This window comes from Hemiscyllium ocellatum, chromosome 2 (genome assembly GCF_020745735.1).
Source record: "Hemiscyllium ocellatum isolate sHemOce1 chromosome 2, sHemOce1.pat.X.cur, whole genome shotgun sequence".
Classification (NCBI taxonomy): domain Eukaryota; kingdom Metazoa; phylum Chordata; class Chondrichthyes; order Orectolobiformes; family Hemiscylliidae; genus Hemiscyllium; species Hemiscyllium ocellatum.
This window is the reverse complement of record NC_083402.1, coordinates 94,307,578-94,325,266: the sequence shown is the minus strand read 5'-3', so window position 1 is coordinate 94,325,266 and position 17,689 is coordinate 94,307,578. Positions and strand designations below refer to the sequence as shown.

The window sequence follows — 17,689 nt, the reverse complement described above, 5'->3', positions numbered from 1 at the left end:
CCAGGTTCTTTCTTATTGGATAAAGCCATTAGCACCCAAGGGATCGTTTGGCAGATGCAGCAAGGCCCTATTTCATTCACAGAATTGTTGGTATGCGCCCTTACCATTTCATTCAAATAAATATAAATGATTGGAAATATCACTTTCCCATAGAATAGAAAGTGTTTTTTTTCTATGTGATGGTATGAATCTATGTATTATATTAAAACCTGAATCGTTTCTGGATGGATTGCTTGAGAGTTGAGTTAAAATGCTGAAACATTAATTCAGTACATATTATGAATGAGATTTACACTTTTTTTATTTATGGTGTTTCCCTGCAGGAGAGAAGGAACGTGTTCATAAAATGGTGTGGGAAAAAAAAGCTTCATACAATGCATCTTATGATCTGGCACCAGAGGTGTTCAGTTCATTTTAATAGAGTAAACCATTTTACCTGAAAAAATACCGAGGATGTTCCCACAGCGTCTAGATAATGCAAAATTTCATGAATTCTAATTTCTGAAAGCAACATTAGATGGATAAGGAATGAAAATATTCAGTAGATGCATTTTATCTCCCTATTATAACTATTCAGTAGATGCATTTTATTTTATCTCCCTATTCTCAGTTTCAAATGTTAAATAGATAAAATGGGATCTTTCTAATTTGAAAGGCTGTTTTAAATTTATATTTTTTAAACACACAAAGTCAGGTTGTTTTTCTCAGTTATAATATTATACAAATCTATTGATTTTTGGCCACTGTGGCTATGTTTAGATGCTGTTCTTACATTTAATACGTTGTCTAATCCATATTAGCATGTGAAGAGATTTTCAAAATAGTGTATATATATATATATATATATATATATGTAATGACTACATACAGCACTGAAAAGATTGTACGGCTTGCTGGGTTTGAATGATGGAATCGTCTAATGCAGTAAACAGACATAAGTAGAAATAATATTGCTGAAGATGAAATTCCTAGTGGTTAGAACTGTCTACTCTCTGGAAAAGAAAAATTCCTCAGCTTTGAGTGAAAATGCCCTTCTATCAAAATCGGAAGGGGAAATTTGAAAATTGATTGGTTCTAGTGTGCTGTAAGTGGGTGGATGGTTTTGCAACAGGAAGTGATTTGCAGTGTTCAGTGAGCCTTTTGTTGAAAAGGGTCTTCTCATTTGTGTGAGTCATGCTTTTGCTGCGAGCAGCTTGGCAGCTCTAAGCAGGATGGTGATCTCTGTCTTAGCAAAGTACTACTAGACCAGGCCCTTTCTTCTGTACATAGGGTCGTATTTATTTCTGTGATATTCATTTGCCTGGATTTATCAGGTTACCTTTGGTGCTATGAGAGTTCTGCTATGGTAGAACAAGTGCTTACCAAGTTTGCGTCAGATCTGGATGTATATATGCAGAAGAGCAGATAGAAGGGCATGCTTCACCGTACAAAGTATAACCGTTTTAGGAATGATTCAGTGACATCATTTGATGAGCTTATACACAACTTATCAATGAGCGGCAAAGGCACAACTGTTACAACGACAGCAACGACATCGGAAGGGCCTTCGTGCCCAACCTCATCAGAGGTACTCCGCAAGGATCAGGAAGATGGGCCCACCACACTGTGCACCTTCATCCAAAAGATGTCCCATTTGAAATTTGCTAATACAGGCAGCCTGTTAGGCATCAAAAATCTGTCCTCTGCAGTAAAAGACCTTGCAGTTTCTAAACTGCAAGGCAGTTCAAGCACTCCTAGTTCAGTTACAGCAGCAGTAGATATATGTAACCCTATCTCTACCACTCCGTGTTCCCAGCAGGACGTGAACAAGATGAGCACAGACAAGTGGGCCAAAGTAGAAGACATTCACCAGGGTGGAGACGACTGGAACCATAGTGGCAGTTTTGTCAATAGACCTTCACGAGGGTGGCTGCACTCTAATGAGAAGATCTTGGGACCCGGTGTGATGTATGTTGTGAAGGTTGGTTGCTTTTTTCTCAAAAAATTCTTATCTAAAAACTTAGACATCATCCATAAATATTACAGTGTAGCCTATTAACTTATTCTTTCAACGTGTATGCACCAATCTCATACCCTATAAACATATATTAAACATGGTAATTTATTGATCCAACCTCAATAAACAAGCTTGTCTTATTATGTTAAAAATTCTCATTATTCACTTAGTATTAGCAATACATATTACATAGATTCATGCTGGTTATAATAAATTTATTTTAAAAAGATGGTTTTTATGTATATATATATTCTATATAATTTTCTTTCAATCTAATATGTTCTGGTGAACGTTGTAAAGTATATTTGGTGCTGTCTATAATGCCTGTAAAATTCTGACAAAATGTCGCAGCAATTAATTTTTCTCAATCCTGAGGGGTAATCTGTTTTTTAAAGACATGTTAAAAGTTGTTTGTTACTACAGACCTGTACATAGCTCAGTACATTTTGTTTCCAGCTAGCAAAATGCTGCAATTTGCATTTAATTAAGTTTATACAAGTGTTGTGCTTATGTATTGCACAATTTTACTATAGCACAACATTACATGAATTAACAATCCACCAAATAAAAAGAAAATGAAATAATAACAACAAGATATATCAAACTAAACCCAATCCAGCATTATTACTTACCCTGGTGAAAATGGGTTAATGCTGATGTAATTGATTATATAAAGGATTATTGCAGATGCAAAGTATTTTTGTATAGTAGAATCCTGTAATATGCGATTGTTGAGACAAGTAAAATATTGCTTATAACCACAACTTGAGGTAATAGGAATGTGATACCATCGCTAGCTCTGTGTTAGAAATATACTGGGACATGAAGTAAATGAGCTTATATTAGAAACATGCTGGAACCTTCTCATACAAGGTGGTAGATTTTCATGTACAGCATCACCTTGAGTAATCTCAAAACTGGTATCTGGAAAAGACTTCCAAACATCGATTAGAGTGGTATAAAACAAAGTCAATTTAAAAAGAATTATGTGTACTGTTAGTAAGCAGTTTTTTGCACCTTGATCAAAAAAAAATGTTTTTGACAGTTTAAAAGTGTACAGTTTTAAAACTAACCACACAAATTTACATTGCAGATCTATGTAGTACTACTATGTAGTAAAAATATGAACTAAATCGGTTGGAAAATTAATTTTCCTGAAACTGATCTATCTGTATGTACCCAAATTATGTAAGTGAAGGTTTTCTTGAAAAAAAGCATCCGATATGGACAAGAGCATTACAATCTATGAACATACTTACATTCTTCTGCTTCATTAGCAATAGTATTTGCAAATACCGCAATCCTCTCATTTATAAACTAGGGAAAAGACCTTCCATTAGCTGATGGTGTTCTGTCTCATTCTTTTCTGATGCTGTGTTCAAAATGGTGGTTCCAAAAATAGATAACATTGAAAGATGCATTTGTATGCAGCTGAATCTAATTTTTGTGCTGCTGAGCAGAACATTCAATTGTTTATAAAACTTGATTATAGTTTCGTGAATTCCAGGACTACCTCTATCGTTTGGACCTAAATTTTAATGAGTGAAATGTCTGAAACTCAAGTACATCTGAAAGAATGTTAGGTGTGGGTCATAATGTGGCTTTTCTTACATTTCAATGAATGACATTAGAGGATTTAAGAGCAAGATTGTATAAGACATTGATAAATATGCTATTGTGAATTAAATGCTTAAGCACCTAACTACAAGTTGAAATGTCCTTACTGGGGCTATTCCAAGCACCCCCTCCTCATCCCAAGTACTTCCATTTAAATTTGGACCATATAAAAAAGGGAGAGTCAGTGATGGGGATGTGGGGTGACTTTTGTTTTAATCATTCATTGCTATTGACTGCTGTTTATGTGAAAGTGACACAATGCATGCAGTGATGAAACATTACTGTTATTCTTAATGGCTATGCATCGAACAAATTTGTTTCTTGCTTGGAGCGTTTTTTTAATTAGTGCCTCATGTTCACTTTTCACTTCATGCACCAATGAAACAAACAACTTTCATTGACACATCTGAATAAAAGCTTTATACAGAAATTTTGGAAATGTTTTATCTCATCACCTCAAGCTTTGCAGTTTTGGATTAAAGCACATTTGCAATGTAGACGGGCAATAAATTTGAGAAGTGAAGAACCAAGTGCCTTTTTCATAAGAGAAAAGTAGAATAAACAGTTTGATAAACATGCTTTTCCATGCTTTCAGAGTTTTGCTGTTTATGAATCATAAATCATGTTGCTGCTGAGCAATATTTCAGGTGCAGATGTTTGCTATCAAATTTGTTTCAAGAAGCTCAAGGCTTCTTGTATGCCATTTCCTTATGCCAGTGGTAGGGCAAACCAGCACAGTGGAATAGCATCTTTTGAATGAAGTAATGTGGATTAGCAAGCAAAGCCGAATCATTCAAGCTTCTCTCCATGTTCCCCCTTTCTTTCTCTAATGAATGGCATGTTGCAGTATATATAGATCTGAATATACTTTCAAGCTCCTCACAATAAAATAGAAAGATTCATTTGTCATTCATGACAGCTTTCCATAATTATTGAAAAATATCAGAAAGACATTTACATGCTGTTAAAAATTGCCTCAAAGGGACAAGACAAAGATACCAATTTGGAGAAATGTTTGAAGGAGAATGGAATTTTGCTGTTTCAATGCCAGCATGTTTTATTTAAAAATATATACATTTTACAAGTTTGCTCAAAAACTCGTGAGATTTAGAAATGATTGCATAACTTATTATATTTCAATGTAATAAAATCTTATTTGAAGATAATGTGTTGGCATCACAGAGTTTTGTTTGCATTCTGGAAAAATGGAAATAAATAAAATAGAGGAAGTTTCTTGTTGTAATCCAAGAGTGTTCATGTCAGTTACGTTGCAATGTGAACCGTATGGATAAAGCTTCGGGTAAACAATTAATACTATTTGCAGAAATACTCAGTGGTTATGGGATAGCTTAATCAAGAGAGATAGGCAAACTGAAGTATACTGTCTTATTTCTTCCATGTGTCAACACTACACCTTGATCTGTGACAGGCAAATATGATCAATTAAGCCTGAGCAAATTATTTTATTTTTTCATCGTTTGCAATGATTATTTTTCTCATTTTATAAACTGTTATCCGAAACAATAGTTTGTTTAAACATCTCTTAAAAACTCATGTAGAAAGTCATTTTCTAAATAGTTTTTCATTACATTAAACTCTGATCAAATTTTAAAATATGTTAAAACTCTCTGCACATTTATTAAACTTCCAGTGTTTCATTATGCACAGCATTTAAGTAAGTACTGATTAGATTACTTACAGCGTGGAAACAGGCCCTTCGGCCCAACAAGTCCACACTGACCCGCCGAAGCGCAACCCACCCAGACCCATTCCCTTACATTTACCCCTTCACCTAACACTATGGGCAATTTAGCATGGCCAATTCACCTAACCTGCACATTTTTGGATTGTGGGAGGGAACCGGAGCACCTGGAGGAAACCCACGCAGACACGGAGAATGTGCAAACTCCACACAGAGAGTCGCCTGAGGCGGGAATTGAACCTGGGTCTCTGGTGGTGTGAGGCAACAGTGCTAACCACCGTGCCGCCCATGGTGATCTTTTACTGCGACTGCTTACCACGTAGTATCAATTATCTTAGCAATTTACATTGAAGAACAGCTCCAGGTCAGTAAATCAGTTAGTTTATCTAATTAACCAAATTACATTTTTTTTAGTTCATTCAGGTAATATGGCTATCATTGGTTGCCCTTGAAATGGTAGCAGTGACCAGCCTTCTTGAACTGTTGCAATCCATTTGGTGTAGGCACACCCAAAATGCTGTTAGGGAAGAGTTCCAGGATTTTGACCCAGTGACACCAAATGAATGGTGATATAGTTCCAAGTTATAATCATGAGTGACTTAGAGGAAAATTTGCAGCTGATGGTGTTCCCATGTATCTATTACACTTGTTCCTTAATATGCTAATGGGTCATGATGGTATTGTCTATGAAGATTTGGTAAATTTCTGCAGTGCTTCATGTAGATGACGCACATTGCTGTGACTGAGTGTCAGTGCTGGTGGGAGTGAATGTACTGCTAATCAACTGGGCCAATTCGTCCAGGGTGATGTTGATCTTTCTTTGAGCAGCACTATTCAAAGCAAGTGGGAAGATTTCCATCACACTCTGAACTTGAAAATTGTGGATAACATTTGGGAGAAGATTTGTAGCTCAGGTGCTCGTTGTTGTGGTTCTGTTTGCCGAGCTGGGAATTTGTGTTGCAGACATTTCGTCCCCTTTTTAGGTGACATCCTCAGTGCTTGGGAGCCTCCTGTGAAGCGCTTCTGTGATCTTTCCTCCAGCATTTGTAGTGGTTTGAATCTTCCGGTTGTCAGTTCCAGCTCTCCGTTGCAGTGGCCGGTATATTGGGTCCAGGTTGATGTACTTATTGATTGAATCAGTGGATGAGTGCCGTGCCTCTAGGAATTCCCTGGCTGTTCTCTGTTTGGCTTGTCCTATAATAGAAGTGTTGCCCCAGTCGAACTCATGTTACTTGTCATCTGAGTGTGTGGCTACGACGGATAGCTGGTCATGTCGTTTCGTGGCTAGTTGGTGTTCATGGATGTGGATCATTAGCTGTCTTCCTGTTTGTCCTATGTGTTTTGTGCAGTCCTTGCATGGGATTTTGTACACTACATTGGTTTTGCTCATGCTGGGTATCGGGTCCTTCGTCCTGGTGAGTTGTTGTCTGAGAGTGGCTGTGGGTTTGTGTGCTGTTACAAATCCTTGTGGTCGCAGTAGTCTGGCTGTCAGTTCGGAAATGCTCTTGATGTATGGTAGTGTGGCTAGTCCTTTCGGTTGTGGCATGTCCTCATTCCGTTGTCTTTCCCTTAGGCATCTGTTGATGAAATTGCAGGGGTATCTGTTTTTGGTGAATACATTGTATAGGTGTTCTTCTTCCACTTTTTGCAGTTCTGGTGTACTGCAGTGTGTTGTGGCCCTTTTGAATAGTGTCTTGATGCAACTTCTTTTGTGTGTGTTGGGGTGGTTGCTTTCGTAGTTTAGGACTTGATCTGTGTGTGTGGCTTTCCTGTATGCCTTTGTGGTGAATTCTCCATTCAGTGTTCTCTGTACCAACACGTCTAGGAATGGGAGTTGGTTGTCCAACATAGGACAAACAGGAAGACAGCTAACGATCCGCCTCCATGAACACCAACTAGCCACGAAACGACATGACCAGCTATCCTTAGTAGCCACACACTCAGATGACAAGCAACATGAGTTCGAATGGGACAAAATTACTATTATAGGACAAGCCAAACAGAACAGCCAGAGAATTCCTACAGGCACGGCACTCATCCACTGATTCAATCAACAAGCACATTGACCTGGACCCAATATACTGGCCACTGCAGCGGACAGCTGGAACTGACAACTGGAAGCGGCAGATACAAATTACTATAAATGGCAGAGGAAACATCACAGAAGTGCTTCACAGGAGGCTCCCAAGCACTGAGAATGTCACCTAGACAGGGGACGAAACATCTGCAACACAAATTCCCAGCTTGGTGAACAGAACCACAACATGGTGGATAACTTTGGGAAGTAAGGAACTCAGTTGCTCATTGCCGTATTCCTAGCCTATAATATGTTCTAGATGTGCTCTTTTGTAGCTGGTCCAGTTCGGTTTTGTGTCAATGGTAACCCCCAAGTTGTTGGTTAGTGGTGGATTCAGTGAAGGTAGTGCCATTCAATGTAAACACATGATAGTTAGATTGACCTTCATTGGAATTGCTTATTGCCTTTCACTTATGTGGGTTGAATATTAAGTGCTATTTGTGAGCCCAAACCTAGATATTGCCTTGCTGAATTTGGACATGGACTGCTTTAGTATTTGAGTTATGAATGCTGATGAATGTTGTTGAACATTAGTGAATGTTTCCACTCATAATTTTATGGTGGAGGAAAAATCTCAGATAAAGCAATTGAAGATGGTTGGAGAAACAATCCTGAGGGACCCTTGCAATGATATCCTGGAGCTGAAATAACTGACCTCCAGCAACCGCAATAATCTTGTGTTGTGCCAGGATTGACTTGAGCCAACAGAGAACTTTCTTCAAATTCGCATTGTCTGTAATTTTCTTTGGGCTCCTTGATGTCAGACTCGAACAAATACACCATTGATGTCAAGGGTAGTTGTTCTCACCTTTCCTCTGGACTTAATTTCATTTACCCATTTTTGTACCAAGGCTGTAATGTGTTCAGAAACTGAGTGGCCCTGGCAAAACCCAAACTGGTTGATAAAGAAGGTTGTTGCTGCTTGATAGTATTGATGATGATAGTGATGCTTCCATTACTCTTTTCATTTACTTGTGGGACATGGGAATCACTGGCAGGCCAGCAATTATTGCCCATCCCTAGTTATTCTTGAGAAGGCAATAGTGAACTGCCTTCTTGAATCGCTGCAGTATGTATGCTGCAGGTTGACCCACAATGCAGTTAGGGAAGGAATTCCAGCATTTTAGAACATAGAAAAGTACAGCACAGAACAGGCCCTTTGGTCCACGATGTTGTGCTGAGACTTCATCCTAATGTAAAATATAGTAACTTAACCAGCGCACCCCTCAACTCACTGCTATCCATGTGCATGTCCAGCAGTTGCTTAAATGCCCCTAATGACTTCGCTTCCACCACCTCAGCTGGCAATGCATTCCATGCATTCACAACTCTCTGTAAAGAACCTACCTCTGATGTCTCCTTTATACCTTCATCCTCATATCTTCAAACTATGACTTCTCGTACCAGTCAATCCTGCCCTGGAGAAAAGTCTCTGGTTATTGACTCTATCTATTCCTCTCATTATTTTGTACACCTCGATCAGGTCTTCTCTCTTCCTCCTTCTCTTCAGCGAGAAAAGTCCGAGCTTATTCAACCTTTCTTCGTAAGGCAAGCCCTCCAGTCCAGGCAGCATCCTGGTAAACCTTCTTTGCACCCCCTCCAAAACCTCTGTATCTTTCCTATAGTAGGACGACCAGAACTGGACACAATATTCCAAGTGTGGTCTCATGAGGGACTTGTAGAGCTGCAGCAAAACTTCGCAGCTCTTAAACTCGATTACCCCTGTTAATGAAAACCAAAATACCATATGCTTTCTTAACAACCCTATCCACTTGGGTGGCAACTTTGAGGGATCTATGTACTTGCACACCCAGATCCCTCTGTTCTTCCATACTGCCAAGAATCCTGTCTTTAATCCTATGTTTAGCATTCAAGTTCTACCTTCCAAAATGCATCACTTCACATTTATCCAGGTTGAACTCCATCTGCCATTTCTCAGCCCAGCTTTGCATCCTGTCTATGTAGCACTGCATCCTGCAGTAGCCCTCTATACTATCAACGACACCTCCAACTTTTGTTTCATCTGCAAATTTACTAACCCATCCCTCAACCTCCTCATCCAAGTCATTTATAAAATCTACAAAGAGCAGAGGCCCAAGAACAGAGCCCCGTGGGACCCCACTCAACACTGTCTTCCAGGCAGAATACTTTCCATCTACAACCACTCTGCCTTCTGTCAGCCAGCCAATTCTGAATCCAGATAACCAAATCTTCCTGTATTCCATAGTTCCTGACTTTATGAATGAGCCTACCACGGGGAACCCTATCAAATGCCTTGATGAAATCCATATACACCGCATCCACTGCTCGACCATTGTTGACCTGTCTTGATGTCACCTCAAAGAACTCAGTAAGATTTGTGAGGCATGACCTGCCCCTCACAAAGCCATGCTGACTGCCTTTAATCACACTATGCTTTGCCAAATATTCATAAATCCTACCCTTCAGAATTCTTTCCACAACGTTGCTGACCAAACACGTAAGACTTACTGGTCTGTCATTGCTAGTGATTTCCATATTACTCTTCTTGAAAATTGGAACAACATTTGCCTCCTTCCAATCCTCTGGTACGACTCCCGTGGAGAGTGAGGAAGCAAAGATCTTTGCCAGCAGCTTAGCAATGCCTTTCTTGCTTCTTGCTTCCCAGAGCAGCTAGGATAAATCTGGTCTGGGGACTTATCAATCTTAATGTTTTCCAAAATTTCTAGCACATCATCTTCATCAATCTTGATCTGGTCAAGACTGTATCCCAACTCCTCTAAGTTTTCACTTACAACAAGTTCCCTTTCCTTGGTGAAAACCAAAGCAAAAAACTCATTTTAGGGCTTCCCCTATCTGCTCAGATTCCACACACAAGTTCCATCCGCTATCCCTGATCGGCCCTACCTGTTCCCTGATCATTCTCTTATTCCTCATGTATGAGTAAAACCTCTTTGGGTTCTCCCTAATCCTTCTTGCCAAGCCTTTTTCATGCTCCCTCCTAGCTCTCCTCAGTCTATTTCTGAGCTCCTTTCTAGCAAGCCTGTAATTCTCTAAAGCTGTGCTAGATCCTTGCTACCTCCACCTTGTGTAAGCTGCCTTCTTCCTTTTGACAAGAAGCTCCTCTGTTCTCGTCATCCAGGGTTCCTTAATCTGACCCCTTCTTACCTGTCTCAGAGGAACAAATTTGTGCATCATTCACAACAACTGCTCCTTAAACAGTCTCCACATATCTGTTGTGCCTTTTCTGTGGAACAATCGCTCCCAGTCTGTACTTCCCAGCTCCCTGTCTGATAGCATCATCATTTCCTTTTTCCCAATTAAATATCTTCCCTCGGTAACTGCACCTTTTCACTCTCCAAAGGGAAATGTGAGGCAGTTGTAATCATTTTCACCAAAGTGCTCTCTCACTGTGAGATCTGACAGCTGTCCTGGCTCATTGCCGTGCACCAAATCCAAAATCGCCTCTCCCCTCGTCAGTCTGTCTACATACTGAGTAAGGAAACTCTTCTGAACACACCTGACAAAAACGGCTCCATCCAAAATCATCTGCACTTAGGACGTTCCAGTTGATATTGAGAAAGTTGAAATCACCTATAACAACAACCTTGCTACTTTTGCATTTTTCCAGAATCTGCCCGCCCATGAGATCTGCTATTAGGTGGTCTGTAGAAAACCCCCAATGCGGTGGCTGTTCCCGTGCTGTTCCTAACTTCCACCCATATTGACTCAGTAGACAAACCTTTCTCAACAACCTTCGTTTCTGAAGCTGTGATGCACTCTCTGATTAGCAATGTTACACCCACTCCTCTTTTTCCACCCTCCCTGTTCTTTTTAAGCGTTCTAAACCCTGGAACATCAAGCAACTATCCCTGCCCCTTTGAAACCCACGTCTCTGTTATGGACACAACATCGTAGCCCAAGTGCCCAAGTACTGATCCATTCTCTTAAGTTCTTCACTCTTATTCCGGATACTCCTTGCATTAAAGCAGACACACTTTAACCAATCCCTTTGTTTCATCGCGTGAGAAACCTTCCTGATAGATTCAATATATCCTGTCACTGTCCTGTCTGCAACTGACACCCCCCCACCTCAGACATGTGGTTCTGGTTCCCACCCCCACGACTGCCAAACTAGTTTAAACTCTCCCGAATTGCATGAACAAATCTCCCACCCAGGACATTTCTACCCCTCCAGTTCAGGTGTAACCCGTCCTTCATGTACAGGTCCCACCTTCCCCAGAAGGTATCCCAATGGTCTAGGTATCTGAAGCCCTCCCTCCTGCACCAGCCTTGCAGCCACGTGTTAAGCTGCATTTGCTGACTGTTCCTCACCTCACATTCTTGTGGTACTGGTAGCAAACCTGAGATCACTACTCTACTCGTCCTGCTCTTCAGCTTCCAACCTAACTCTCTGTAGTCACTTTTCAGATTCTTAATCCCTTTCCAGGCTATATCATTGATGCCAATATGTACCACATTTTCTGGCTGCTCACCTTCCCCTTTCAGAATCTTGTAAACCCGATCGGCAATATCCCAGACCCGGACACAGGGGAGGCAACGTACCTTTCGGGAGTCCCATTCCTCACCACAAAATCTCCTGCCAATCCATCTAACTGTTGAGTCCCCTACAACTAGCGCTTTTCTATTTCTCACCCCCACCTCGCTTCCCTTCTGAGCCACAGTGCCAGGCTCAGTGCCAGAGACCTGACAACTTGTGGCTTTCCCCTGGTAGGCCGTCCCCACCAGCAATATCCAAAACAGTATACTTATTGCTGAGGGAAACAACCACAGGAGATCCCTGCTCTGACCGTCTGTTCATTTCCTCCCCTGACAGTAACCTAGCTGTCCTTATCCTATGTCTGGGGAGTGACCACCCACTTAAAAACTCCCCATAAGTCCTTTGCTCCTCTCTCGCACCTCTTGACAAATGGAGGCCCCGATTCCTGAACTAAGGTTTTTAAACCGTTAGACTCACCTTCCCAGAAGTCCTTTACTCCTCCCATTTGACCCATTGGCAGTGAAGGAATAGTGAATGATTTGGAGGGAAACTTACAGATGGTATTCCCACATATCTGCTGCCCTTGTACTTCTTAGTGGAAGTGATTGGAATGTTCTGTCTGAGGACATCTAGAGAATTTCTGCAGTGCATCTTGTAGCTAGTACACACTCTGACTGAGCATGGGTGATGGAGTCACTGAATATTTGTGGACGTGATGCCATTCAAGTGGGCTAATTTGACAGAGGTAGTGTCAAGCTTCTTGTATTGTTGGAGCTTCATCCATCCAGGGAGTATTTAATCACACTCCTGACTTGCGCCTGTGGATGGTGGATGGGCTTTGAAGAATAAGGAGATGAGTTCCTCACTGCAATATTCCTAGTCTCTGACTTGCTGTTGTAATCACAGTATTTATATGGTGAGTCTATTTCAGTTCCTGGTCAATGGTAACCTCCAGGATGTTGTGACTAGGGGATTGGTACCATCACTGAATGTCAAGGGGTGGTTTTTAGATTGGCAATGACTTTCTCCAATAAGAGGCACTGAGGGTTATGGATGACTAAGAGTAGACTGATGAAGCAGCATGTGTTGGGTTAAGTTCATTCTGCTTTCTCTGTACATGATATACTTGGGCAATTTTCCATATTGTCAGATGAATGACAGCATTGTACCTACACTGGAACATCTTGATTAGGTATATGGCAAGTTCTGAGGCACGAGTCTTAATACTGTTGTCAGAATGTTGTCAGGTCCCATAGCCTTCAACTATTGCTTGATATCATGTGGAATGTCAGAGGCTGATATTCTATCCCAAGCTACCCTTTATTTACACGTGTATAGTACTTGACATTGATGCAGCTTCCTCAGAGCCAGCTGTCAGAATGAACAGAACCTCTGACACTCTTAGTTATATCTGTCAGCCAGGGCTTCCTGCTTGGACCAGGTTAACAGTCCCAATCAAGGAACTCATATTCTGTGAGGTCACCTGGCTGACCTTGTTGCAATCACTACAAAGTGAATCGATTTGGCTGAAGACTTACATCTGTAATATTGAAAACCTTTAGAAGAGGCTCAACTATAATATCATCCATTTGGCACTTCAGGCTGAAGGCTATTGCAAATACTTCAGCCTTTTTTTTTGTTGCACTGATTTGAGTTCCCTCATCATTCAGCATGGGGATGTTTGTGTAGTGTCTTCCTCCAGTAAGGCATTTAATTGTCTACTACCAGTTGTGACTGAATATGGCAGGACTGCAGAGCTTAGATCTGATTTGTTGTTTGTGGGATGGCTTAGCTCTGCCTGTCACTTGCTGTTTATGTTGTTTGGCATGTAAGTCCTGTTTGGTAGCTTCATCAGATGACATCTCGGTTTTAGGTGTGTGTAGTGTTGCTACTGGCATGCTCACATGCACTCTCCTTTGAACCAGGATATATTGTTTGGCTTAGTGATAATGGTAAGATTGGAGGCGATGCCAAGCTATGAGGTTGAAGTTTATTTTTCAGTATAATTCTGCTGTTGCTGATGGCCAACAGCCCCTTATGGATGCCTAGTCTTTAAATATTAGATGAGCTTGGAATCTGTCCCATTTAGTATGATGGTAGTACCACACGTGTTGGAGGTATCCTTTATGTCAAAACAGGACTTCATCTTCACAAGAACTGTGTGTACACTCTTAACAGTATTATAATAAAAGTTGTCCATCCCATGTTTGATCTGATTCCACATGACTTAATGGTATCCAGAGTTAGTGCTGAGGACATGCAAGGCAACTTCCTCCCAATTGTAAAATTCTGTGCCACCACCTCTTCTACCATGTCCTGCAGATGTGGACAGATCAAGGGATTGTGATGTTGTTGTCTGGGACATTGTTTGTAAGGTATGATTCCATGAGTATGACCATGTTAAGCTGTTACTTGACAAATCTGTGAAACAGCTGCACTAATTTTGACTCTAGCCCATGGTGTTAATAAGGATGACTTGGCAAGGTCAACAGGGCTGTGGCTATCATCATTGTTGTCTATGTTCTTACCCAGTGATCCTTCTGCAGTTAGATACCATTGAGTGGTTTGCTGTATCATTTTGGAGGGCAATTAAGAAACAACCTTATTGTGAGTTTGGAGTTACATGAGGGCAAGACCAGGTAAGGACAGCAGATTTCTTTCCCTAAAAGACACTAATGAACCAGTTGGGTTTTAATTAGACAATGGTTTATTAGTCATCTTTAGACTTTTAATTCCAGATTTCTTTTTTGTTTTGTTTCCATCAAGTGCTTTCGTAAGATTTAAACCCTGCACCCTAGAACACTACCCAGATCTATGGGTTACTAGTTCAACAATAATATCACTATGGCGGAAGTGGGTACTGCATATACCTGAGATTAGAGTCAAGATTAATAATACCACTATGCTATAGATAATTAATAGTTGATAAAATGTGACACTGGAAAAGGCACAGCAGGCCAGGCAGCATCTGAGGAGCAAGAAAGTCGACATCCTGGGCATAAGGCTTCTTCAGGACTGGGGAGGGGGAAGGGGAGCTGAGAAATAAAGTGAGTGGCTGGGCAGGGCTAGAGGAAAGGTAGCTGGGATTGCAATAGGTGAGCGAAGGTCGTAAGTGATTGTGATAGATTGGTGGGAAGTATGGAATAGATAAGTGGGAAGGAAGGTGAACAGGTAGGTCAAGTCAAGAGAACTGAACTGAGTTTAAGGGTTGGATCTGGGATGGGGTGGAGGGGAGAGGAAATTTGAAAACTGATGAATTCAGTGTTCATGCTGTGTAGTTATATGCTCCTGAGGCAGAAGATGAGGTGTTTCTCCCCCAGTTTTTGGGTGACTTTGTGTAGGCAGCGGAGGAAGCCCTGAATGAACATGTCCTCAAAGGACTGTAATAGGTATTTGAAGTGGATGGTCGGTTTGCTTGGTGTGTACAGACCTGAGATGTTACCTGAACTGTTCCCTGAGATTGTGATGGTCTCTCAAATGTAGATGTGATCACATCGAGAGCACTGGATGCAATAAATGAGGTTGGAGTACATACAAATAAACCTTTGATTAATTTGGAATGATCCTTTGAGGCCTTGGACATAGGTGAGTGGGGGTGTGGGGGGGGAGGTGTGGGTGCGGGTTTTGCACTTCTTGATGCAGCAGGAGAAGGTGCTGACTGTGAAGAGAGGATTATTGGGTAGTTTGGACCTGATGAGGGAGGAGGGAATGGTCCCTACAGAATGCAGATAGGGGTTAGAAAGGAAATAAATTTTTTGTGGGGGTCTGACTGTAGTTGGGAAAAATGGCAGAGGATAATGCACTGGATTTGAAGATTGGTGGGGTGGACCGTGAGGATCAAGGGGATTCTATCCTTTTTTTTCGAGAGTGGAGGTTTGGAAAATGGACGTGATTGAGGCATTTGATCACAGGAGAAGGAAAATTGTGGTCCTTGAAGTAGATGGACATCTGGGATGTCTTGGAGTGCAATTGCTTCTCCTGAGAGCAGATATGGTGGAGGAAGAGGAATTGGGAATAGGGGATTGCGTTTTTACAGGAGGCAGGGTGAGAGCAGGTGTAGTCAAGATAGCTGTGGGAGTTGGTGGGTTTGAAGTAGATGTTGGTGTTGAGTAGGTCATTGGCGACCGAGAGATCCAGGAAGGAAAGGAAGGTGTTGGAGATGGTCTAGGTGAATTTGAGGTCAGGATGGAAGATGTTGGTGTGGTGTTGATTTGGTGAATGATCTGTTTAAGTGCCTCGTGGGAGCATGAGGCAGCATCGATACAGTTATCGATGAAGCAGAAGAAAAGGTGGGAATGGTGACGGTGCAACTGTGGAAGAGAGACTGTTCCATATATCAGACAAAGAGGCAGGAATAGCTGGGACTCATGAGGGTCCCCACAGCCACCTTGGTCTAGGAACTCCCCATATTTGTTCGTGATACCACCCATTCCCTCTACCTCCCTCCATGACTTCTGATTCCCTGACCCCCAACACCTCATCTCCTATCATGAACATTCAGTCCCTCTATACCTGCATCTCTCGTGAGAAAGACCTACAAGCCCTCCATTTCTTCCTCTCTCACCAACCCACCCAGTCTCCCTCCACCTGCACTCTCATTCGATTGGCAGAACTGGTCCTTACCCTTAACAGCTTCTCCTTTCGATCCTTCCACTTCATTCAAACCAAAGCTGTGGCTATGGGTGCCTGCATGAGTCCCAGCAATGCCTGCCTCTTTGTAGGATATGTGGAACAGTCCATCTTCCACAGCTACACTGGCACCATCCCTACCTATTCCTCCGCTATATCGATGACTCTATCGGTACTGTCTCATGCTCCCATGAGGAGCCTGAACAATTCATCCACTTCACCGACATTTTCCACCCTGATCTCAGATTCACCTAGACCATCTCTGTCACCTCCTTCCTCGTCTCTGGTGACCAACTTAACACCGACATCTACTTGAAATCCACCAACTCCCATAGCTACCTTTAGTACCCTACCTCCTCTCCAACCCTGCCCCCATCCTCCAACATAAAAACACAATCCCTTAATCCCTTAACACAAGAGGGCAGAGCTATCTGTCCCACCTATCCACTCCACACTTCCCACCAGCCTATCACAATCACCTCCTGCCTTTGCCCAACTATCACTATCCCACCTACCTTTTCCCTAGCCCCTCCCCTTCCCCCAATTTATTTCTCAGCCTCCTTCCCCTTCCCAGACCTAAAGAAGGCTTATGCCTGAAGTGTCTGCTCTCTTGCTCCTCAGATGCTGCCTGACCTGCTGGGCCCCTTCCAGTACCACACTTCCGACTCTCCAGCATCTTCAGGCTCACTTTCTCCTCTAAGAGAAATGAAAGCACTTTAAACTGATTAAAGTTGAAATAAAAGTATCCCCTGTTATCACACCACCTATTTATTATTTTAGATGCTTTCCCAATTAAGTTGTCTGAGTCAGACTTCGGCTTAGTATCACTTTACCAGTATTGTCCTATTGTGGATGCATAATACTGTTTTACATCACTTTACTTTGTCTGATTTACATTAGATTTTGTTTCATGTGACTACATATTAGTAGCTGATTAATTATGCAAGATTTTTGTAAGAATAGCTGTATGAAGTACCAGGCAGTTTTCTTTTTAAAAAGCTTTGGCTTTTTTGTGTGTACATGAGTTCTTTCATGGTGCAGTGTGCTGGTGTCTGTACTCTTATGTTATGACTTTATCTTGATAGTCCAGCAATCTACTGAGTATATGTTAATTGTGTTCATTACCAATCTTGCTCTGATAAGATGAATATTGATTAGAGTAGATTCCCTACAGTATGGAAACAGGCC

General features: G+C 41.5%; 1 protein-coding gene across 1 annotated transcript in view; it reads left to right on the top strand.

Moving 5' to 3' along the window:
• Window positions 1-1,414: 1,414 nt before the first annotated feature.
• The window catches only part of shc3 (SHC (Src homology 2 domain containing) transforming protein 3), a 298,746-nt gene continuing 282,471 nt past the window's right edge, over window positions 1,415-17,689 (top strand). Inside the window, exon 1 of the mRNA XM_060841596.1 lies at window positions 1,415-1,960. Within this exon, the coding sequence (XP_060697579.1) occupies window positions 1,415-1,960 (546 nt within the window). The remainder of the gene's footprint in view (window positions 1,961-17,689) is intronic.